The 8,880-nt window shown below is 73.0% G+C and overlaps 1 protein-coding gene across 1 annotated transcript; it reads left to right on the forward strand.

The window, feature by feature from the left end:
• Positions 1 to 4,470: 4,470 nt before the first annotated feature.
• On the forward strand, positions 4,471 to 8,382 carry EMIHUDRAFT_56151 (hypothetical protein; the record flags this gene model as incomplete). Its single annotated transcript, XM_005791470.1, has 3 exons — positions 4,471 to 4,646; positions 4,921 to 5,021; positions 8,123 to 8,382. Coding segments are annotated over 3 exons (537 nt in total), but the record flags the coding sequence as incomplete, so codon positions are not given.
• Positions 8,383 to 8,880: the final 498 nt, after the last annotated feature.

Raw genomic sequence — 8,880 nt, forward strand, 5'->3', positions numbered from 1 at the left:
CCAACCCGGGGAAGGGGTCAACGGGCCGGGGCAGAAGGGGACCACGATCGAAGCCCTCCGGCCGGCCGGCGTGGTTCCGGTCCACGGCACCCTGGGGTAACGTCCTTGTCTCGCCGTCGCCGTTGGAGCAGCGCCAACGCCGTTGGAGCAGCGCCAACGCCGTTGGACGGTGCGCCATCGCCGTTGGCAGACGCGAGTAGCCGTCCTCTCTCGCCACCCCGGGAGCGTCACGGGCCGTGCAGAGCGGCCACGATCGAGCCTCCGACCGGCCGCGTGGTCCCGCCCACCGCACCTCGCGTACGTGCCTTGTCTCGCCGTCGCCGTTGGAGCAGCGCCAACGCCGTTGGACGGTGCGCCATCGCCGTTGGCAGACGCGAGTAGCTGTCCTCTCTCGCCACCCCGGGAGCGTCACGGGCCGTGCAGAGCGGCCACGATCGAGCCTCCGACCGGCCGCGTGGTCCCGCCCACCGCACCTCGCGTACGTGCCTTGTCTCGCCGTCGCCGTTGGAGCAGCGCCAACGCCGTTGGAGCAGCGCCAACGCCGTTGGACGGTGCGCCATCGCCGTTGGCAGACGCGAGTAGCCGTCCTCTCTCGCCACCCCGGGAGCGTCACGGGCCGTGCAGAGCGGCCACGATCGAGCCTCCGACCGGCCGCGTGGTCCCGCCCACCGCACCTCGCGTACGTGCCTTGTCTCGCCGTCGCCGTTGGAGCAGCGCCAACGCCGTTGGAGCAGCGCCAACGCCGTTGGAGCAGCGCCAACGCCGTTGGACGGTGCGCCATCGCCGTTGGCACGCGAGTAGCCGTCCTCTCTCGCCACCCCGGGAGCGTCACGGGCCGTGCAGAGCGGCCACGATCGAGCCTCCGACCGGCCGCGTGGTCCCGCCCACCGCACCTCGCGTACGTGCCTTGTCTCGCCGTCGCCGTTGGAGCAGCGCCAACGCCGTTGGACGGTGCGCCATCGCCGTTGGCAGACGCGAGTAGCCGTCCTCTCTCGCCACCCCGGGAGCGTCACGGGCCGTGCAGAGCGGCCACGATCGAGCCTCCGACCGGCCGCGTGGTCCCGCCCACCGCACCTCGCGTACGTGCCTTGTCTCGCCGTCGCCGTTGGAGCAGCGCCAACGCCGTTGGACGGTGCGCCATCGCCGTTGGCAGACGCGAGTAGCCGTCCTCTCTCGCCACCCCGGGAGCGTCACGGGCCGTGCAGAGCGGCCACGATCGAGCCTCCGACCGGCCGCGTGGTCCCGCCCACCGCACCTCGCGTACGTGCCTTGTCTCGCCGTCGCCGTTGGAGCAGCGCCAACGCCGTTGGACGGTGCGCCATCGCCGTTGGCAGACGCGAGTAGCCGTCCTCTCTCGCCACCCCGGGAGCGTCACGGGCCGTGCAGAGCGGCCACGATCGAGCCTCCGACCGGCCGCGTGGTCCCGCCCACCGCACCTCGCGTACGTGCCTTGTCTCGCCGTCGCCGTTGGAGCCGCGCCATCGCCGTCGGACGGTGAGCCATCGCCGTTGGCAGACGCGAGTAGCCGTCCTCTCTCGCCACCCCGGGAGCGTCACGGGCCGTGCAGAGCGGCCACGATCGAGCCTCCGACCGGCCGCGTGGTCCCGCCCACCGCACCTCGCGTACGTGCCTTGTCTCGCCGTCGCCGTTGGAGCAGCGCCGTCGCCGTTGGAGCAGCGCCATCGCCGTCGGATGGGGTGCCATCGCCGTTGGCAGACGCGAGTAGCCGTCCTCTCTCGCCACCCCGGGAGCGTCACGGGCCGTGCAGAGCGGCCGCGATCGAGCCTCCGACCGGCCGCGTGGTCCCGCCCACCGCACCTCGCGTACGTGCCTTGTCTCGCCGTCGCCGTTGGAGCCACGCCATCGCCGTCGGACGGTGAGCCATCGCCGTTGGCAGACGCGAGTAGCCGTCCTCTCTCGCCACCCCGGGAGCGTCACGGGCCGTGCAGAGCGGCCACGATCGAGCCTCCGACCGGCCGCGTGGTCCCACCCACCGCACCTCGCGTACGTGCCTTGTCTCGCCGTCGCCGTTGGAGCAGCGCCGTCGCCGTTGGAGCAGCGCCATCGCCGTCGGATGGGGTGCCATCGCCGTTGGCAGACGCGAGTAGCCGTCCTCTCTCGCCACCCCGGGAGCGTCACGGGCCGTGCAGAGCGGCCGCGATCGAGCCTCCGACCGGCCGCGTGGTCCCGCCCACCGCACCTCGCGTACGTGCCTTGTCTCGCCGTCGCCGTTGGAGCCACGCCATCGCCGTCGGACGGTGAGCCATCGCCGTTGGCAGACGCGAGTAGCCGTCCTCTCTCGCCACCCCGGGAGCGTCACGGGCCGTGCAGAGCGGCCACGATCGAGCCTCCGACCGGCCGCGTGGTCCCGCCCACCGCACCTCGCGTACGTGCCTTGTCTCGCCGTCACCGTTGGAGCAGCGCCGTCGCCCGCTGCCATCGCCGTCGGATGGGTTGCCATCGCCGTTGGCAGACGCGAGTAGCCGTCCTCTCTCGCCACCCCGGGAGCGTCACGGGCCGTGCAGAGCGGCCACGATCGAGCCTCCGACCGGCCGCGTGGTCCCGCCCACCGGACCTCGCGTACGTGCCTTGTCTCGCCGTCGCCGTTGGAGCAGCGCCAACGCCGTTGGACGGTGCGCCATCGCCGTTGGCAGACGCGAGTAGCCGTCCTCTCTCGCCACCCCGGGAGCGTCACGGGCCGTGCAGAGCGGCCACGATCGAGCCTCCGACCGGCCGCGTGGTCCCGCCCACCGCACCTCGCGTACGTGCCTTGTCTCGCCGTCGCCGTTGGAGCAGCGCCAACGCCGTTGGAGCAGCGCCAACGCCGTCGGACGGTGCGCCATCGCCGTTGGCAGACGCGAGTAGCCGTCCTCTCTCGCCACCCCGGGAGCGTCACGGGCCGTGCAGAGCGGCCGCGATCGAGCCTCCGACCGGCCGCGTGGTCCCACCTCGCGTACGTGCCTTGTCTCGCCGTCGCCGTTGGAGCAGCGCCATCGCCGTCGGATGGGGTGCCATCGCCGTTGGCAGACGCGAGTAGCCGTCCTCTCTCGCCACCCCGGGAGCGTCACGGGCCGTGCAGAGCGGCCGCGATCGAGCCTCCGACCGGCCGCGTGGTCCCGCCCACCGCACCTCGCGTACGTGCCTTGTCTCGCCGTCGCCGTTGGAGCCACGCCATCGCCGTCGGACGGTGAGCCATCGCCGTTGGCAGACGCGAGTAGCCGTCCTCTCTCGCCACCCCGGGAGCGTCACGGGCCGTGCAGAGCGGCCACGATCGAGCCTCCGACCGGCCGCGTGGTCCCGCCCACCGCACCTCGCGTACGTGCCTTGTCTCGCCGTCACCGTTGGAGCAGCGCCGTCGCCCGCTGCCATCGCCGTCGGATGGGTTGCCATCGCCGTTGGCAGACGCGAGTAGCCGTCCTCTCTCGCCACCCCGGGAGCGTCACGGGCCGTGCAGAGCGGCCACGATCGAGCCTCCGACCGGCCGCGTGGTCCCGCCCACCGGACCTCGCGTACGTGCCTTGTCTCGCCGTCGCCGTTGGAGCAGCGCCAACGCCGTTGGAGCAGCGCCAACGCCGTTGGACGGTGCGCCATCGCCGTTGGCAGACGCGAGTAGCCGTCCTCTCTCGCCACCCCGGGAGCGTCACGGGCCGTGCAGAGCGGCCACGATCGAGCCTCCGACCGGCCGCGTGGTCCCGCCCACCGCACCTCGCGTACGTGCCTTGTCTCGCCGTCGCCGTTGGAGCAGCGCCAACGCCGTTGGACGGTGCGCCATCGCCGTTGGCAGACGCGAGTAGCCGTCCTCTCTCGCCACCCCGGGAGCGTCACGGGCCGTGCAGAGCGGCCACGATCGAGCCTCCGACCGGCCGCGTGGTCCCGCCCACCGCACCTCGCGTACGTGCCTTGTCTCGCCGTCGCCGTTGGAGCAGCGCCAACGCCGTTGGACGGTGCGCCATCGCCGTTGGCAGACGCGAGTAGCCGTCCTCTCTCGCCACCCCGGGAGCGTCACGGGCCGTGCAGAGCGGCCGCGATCGAGCCTCCGACCGGCCGCGTGGTCCCGCCCACCGCACCTCGCGTACGTGCCTTGTCTCGCCGTCGCCGTTGGAGCAGCGCCAACGCCGTTGGACGGTGCGCCATCGCCGTTGGCAGACGCGAGTAGCCGTCCTCTCTCGCCACCCCGGGAGCGTCACGGGCCGTGCAGAGCGGCCGCGATCGAGCCTCCGACCGGCCGCGTGGTCCCGCCCACCGCACCTCGCGTACGTGCCTTGTCTCGCCGTCGCCGTTGGAGCAGCGCCATCGCCGTCGGACGGTGAGCCATCGCCGTTGGCAGACGCGAGTAGCCGTCCTCTCTCGCCACCCCGGGAGCGTCACGGGCCGTGCAGAGCGGCCACGATCGAGCCTCCGACCGGCCGCGTGGTCCCGCCCACCGCACCTCGCGTACGTGCCTTGTCTCGCCGTCGCCGTTGGAGCAGCGCCAACGCCGTTGGAGCAGCGCCAACGCCGTTGGACGGTGCGCCATCGCCGTTGGCAGACGCGAGTAGCCGTCCTCTCTCGCCACCCCGGGAGCGTCACGGGCCGTGCAGAGCGGCCACGATCGAGCCTCCGACCGGCCGCGTGGTCCCGCCCACCGCACCTCGCGTACGTGCCTTGTCTCGCCGTCGCCGTTGGAGCAGCGCCAACGCCGTTGGACGGTGCGCCATCGCCGTTGGCAGACGCGAGTAGCCGTCCTCTCTCGCCACCCCGGGAGCGTCACGGGCCGTGCAGAGCGGCCACGATCGAGCCTCCGACCGGCCGCGTGGTCCCGCCCACCGCACCTCGCGTACGTGCCTTGTCTCGCCGTCGCCGTTGGAGCAGCGCCAACGCCGTTGGAGCAGCGCCAACGCCGTTGGACGGTGCGCCATCGCCGTTGGCAGACGCGAGTAGCCGTCCTCTCTCGCCACCCCGGGAGCGTCTCGGGCCGTGCAGAGCGGCCACGATCGAGCCTCCGACCGGCCGCGTGGTCCCGCCCACCGCACCTCGCGTACGTGCCTTGTCTCGCCGTCGCCGTTGGAGCAGCGCCAACGCCGTTGGAGCAGCGCCAACGCCGTTGGACGGTGCGCCATCGCCGTTGGCAGACGCGAGTAGCCGTCCTCTCTCGCCACCCCGGGAGCGTCACGGGCCGTGCAGAGCGGCCACGATCGAGCCTCCGACCGGCCGCGTGGTCCCGCCCACCGCACCTCGCGTACGTGCCTTGTCTCGCCGTCGCCGTTGGAGCAGCGCCATCGCCGTCGGATGGGGTGCCATCGCCGTTGGCAGACGCGAGTAGCCGTCCTCTCTCGCCACCCCGGGAGCGTCACGGGCCGTGCAGAGCGGCCACGATCGAGCCTCCGACCGGCCGCGTGGTCCCGCCCACCGCACCTCGCGTACGTGCCTTGTCTCGCCGTCGCCGTTGGAGCAGCGCCAACGCCGTTGGAGCAGCGCCAACGCCGTTGGACGGTGCGCCATCGCCGTTGGCAGACGCGAGTAGCCGTCCTCTCTCGCCACCCCGGGAGCGTCACGGGCCGTGCAGAGCGGCCACGATCGAGCCTCCGACCGGCCGCGTGGTCCCGCCCACCGCACCTCGCGTACGTGCCTTGTCTCGCCGTCGCCGTTGGAGCAGCGCCAACGCCGTTGGACGGTGCGCCATCGCCGTTGGCAGACGCGAGTAGCCGTCCTCTCTCGCCACCCCGGGAGCGTCACGGGCCGTGCAGAGCGGCCACGATCGAGCCTCCGACCGGCCGCGTGGTCCCGCCCACCGCACCTCGCGTACGTGCCTTGTCTCGCCGTCGCCGTTGGAGCAGCGCCAACGCCGTTGGACGGTGCGCCATCGCCGTTGGCAGACGCGAGTAGCCGTCCTCTCTCGCCACCCCGGGAGCGTCACGGGCCGTGCAGAGCGGCCGCGATCGAGCCTCCGACCGGCCGCGTGGTCCCGCCCACCGCACCTCGCGTACGTGCCTTGTCTCGCCGTCGCCGTCGGAGCAGAGCCATCGCCGTCGGACGGTGCGCCATCGCCGTTGGCAGACGCGAGTAGCCGTCCTCTCTCGCCACCCCGGGAGCGTCACGGGCCGTGCAGAGCGGCCGCGATTGAGCCTCCGACCGGCCGCGTGGTCCCGCCCACCGGCCCTCGCGTACGTGCCTTGTCTCGCCGTCGCCGTCGGAGTCGGGCCATCGCCGTCGGACGGTGCGCCATCGCCGTTGGCAGACGCGAGTAGCCGTCCTCTCTCGCCACCCCGGGAGCGTCACGGGCCGTGCAGAGCGGCCACGATCGAGCCTCCGACCGGCCGCGTGGTCCCGCCCACCGCACCTCGCGTACGTGCCTTGTCTCGCCGTCGCCGTTGGAGCCGCGCCATCGCCGTTGGACGGTGCGCCATCGCCGTTGGCAGACGCGAGTAGCCGTCCTCTCTCGCCACCCCGGGAGCGTCACAGGCCGGGCAGAGCGGCCGCGATCGAGCCTCCGACCGGCCGCGTGGTCCCGCCCACCGCACCTCGCGTACGTGCCTTGTCTCGCCGTCGCCGTCGGAGCAGAGCCATCGCCGTCGGACGGTGAGCCATCGCCGTTGGCAGACGCGAGTAGCCGTCCTCTCTCGCCACCCCGGGAGCGTCACGGGCCGTGCAGAGCGGCCACGATCGAGCCTCCGACCGGCCGCGTGGTCCCGCCCACCGCACCTCGCGTACGTGCCTTGTCTCGCCGTCGCCGTTGGAGCAGCGCCATCGCCGTCGGATGGGGTGCCATCGCCGTTGGCAGACGCGAGTAGCCGTCCTCTCTCGCCACCCCGGGAGCGTCACGGGCCGTGCAGAGCGGCCACGACCGAGCCTCCGACCGGCCGCGTGGTCCCGCCCACCGCACCTCGCGTACGTGCCTTGTCTAGCCGTCGCCGTTGGAGCAGCGCCAACGCCGTTGGACGGTGCGCCATCGCCGTCTGACGGGGTGCCATCGCCGTTGGCAGACGCGAGTAGCCGTCCTCTCTCGCCACCCCGGGAGCGTCACGGGCCGTGCAGAGCGGCCGCGATCGAGCCTCCGACCGGCCGCGTGGTCCCGCCCACCGCACCTCGCGTACGTGCCTTGTCTCGCCGTCGCCGTTGGATCAGCGCCAACGCCGTTGGACGGTGCGCCATCGCCGTTGGCAGACGCGAGTAGCCGTCCTCTCTCGCCACCCCGGGAGCGTCACGGGCCGTGCAGAGCGGCCGCGATCGAGCCTCCGACCGGCCGCGTGGTCCCGCCCACCGCACCTCGCGTACGTGCCTTGTCTCGCCGTCGCCGTTGGATCAGCGCCAACGCCGTTGGACGGTGCGCCATCGCCGTTGGCAGACGCGAGTAGCCGTCCTCTCTCGCCACCCCGGGAGCGTCACGGGCCGTGCAGAGCGGCCACGATCGAGCCTCCGACCGGCCGCGTGGTCCCGCCCACCGCACCTCGCGTACGTGCCTTGTCTCGCCGTCGCCGTTGGAGCAGCGCCAACGCCGTTGGACGGTGCGCCATCGCCGTTGGCAGACGCGAGTAGCCGTCCTCTCTCGCCACCCCGGGAGCGTCACGGGCCGTGCAGAGCGGCCACGATCGAGCCTCCGACCGGCCGCGTGGTCCCGCCCACCGCACCTCGCGTACGTGCCTTGTCTCGCCGTCGCCGTTGGAGCAGCGCCAACGCCGTTGGAGCAGCGCCAACGCCGTTGGACGGTGCGCCATCGCCGTTGGCAGACGCGAGTAGCCGTCCTCTCTCGCCACCCCGGGAGCGTCACGGGCCGTGCAGAGCGGCCACGATCGAGCCTCCGACCGGCCGCGTGGTCCCGCCCACCGCACCTCGCGTACGTGCCTTGTCTCGCCGTCGCCGTTGGAGCAGCGCCAACGCCGTTGGACGGTGCGCCATCGCCGTTGGCAGACGCGAGTAGCCGTCCTCTCTCGCCACCCCGGGAGCGTCACGGGCCGTGCAGAGCGGCCACGATCGAGCCTCCGACCGGCCGCGTGGTCCCGCCCACCGCACCTCGCGTACGTGCCTTGTCTCGCCGTCGCCGTTGGAGCAGCGCCAACGCCGTTGGACGGTGCGCCATCGCCGTTGGCAGACGCGAGTAGCCGTCCTCTCTCGCCACCCCGGGAGCGTCACGGGCCGTGCAGAGCGGCCACGATCGAGCCTCCGACCGGCCGCGTGGTCCCGCCCACCGCACCTCGCGTACGTGCCTTGTCTCGCCGTCGCCGTTGCGAGCCAACGCCGCGAGTTGGAGCAGCGCCAACGCCGTTGGACGGTGCGCCATCGCCGTTGGCAGACGCGAGTAGCCGTCCTCTCTCGCCACCCCGGGAGCGTCACGGGCCGTGCAGAGCGGCCACGATCGAGCCTCCGACCGGCCGCGTGGTCCCGCCCACCGCACCTCGCGTACGTGCCTTGTCTCGCCGTCGCCGTTGGAGCAGCGCCATCGCCGTCGGACGGTGAGGCATCGCCGTTGGCAGACGCGAGTAGCCGTCCTCTCTCGCCACCCCGGGAGCGTCACGGGCCGTGCAGAGCGGCCGCGATCGAGCCTCCGACCGGCCGCGTGGTCCCGCCCACCGCACCTCTCGTACGTGCCTTGTCTCGCCGTCGCCGTTGGAGCAGCGCCATCGCCGTCGGACGGTGAGCCATCGCCGTTGGCAGACGCGAGTAGCCGTCCTCTCTCGCCACCCCGGGAGCGTCACGGGCCGGGCAGAGCGGCCGCGATTGAGCCTCCGACCGGCCGCGTGGTCCCGCCCACCGGCCCTCGCGTACGTGCCTTGTCTCGCCGTCGCCGTTGGAGTCGGGCCATCGCCGTCGGACGGTGCGCCATCGCCGTTGGCAGACGCGAGTAGCCGTCCTCTCTCGCCACCCCGGGAGCGTCACGGGCCGTGCAGAGCGGCCACGATCGAG

This window comes from Emiliania huxleyi (assembly GCF_000372725.1).
Source record: "Emiliania huxleyi CCMP1516 unplaced genomic scaffold EMIHUscaffold_1126, whole genome shotgun sequence".
Lineage (NCBI taxonomy): Eukaryota > Haptophyta > Isochrysidales > Noelaerhabdaceae > Emiliania > Emiliania huxleyi.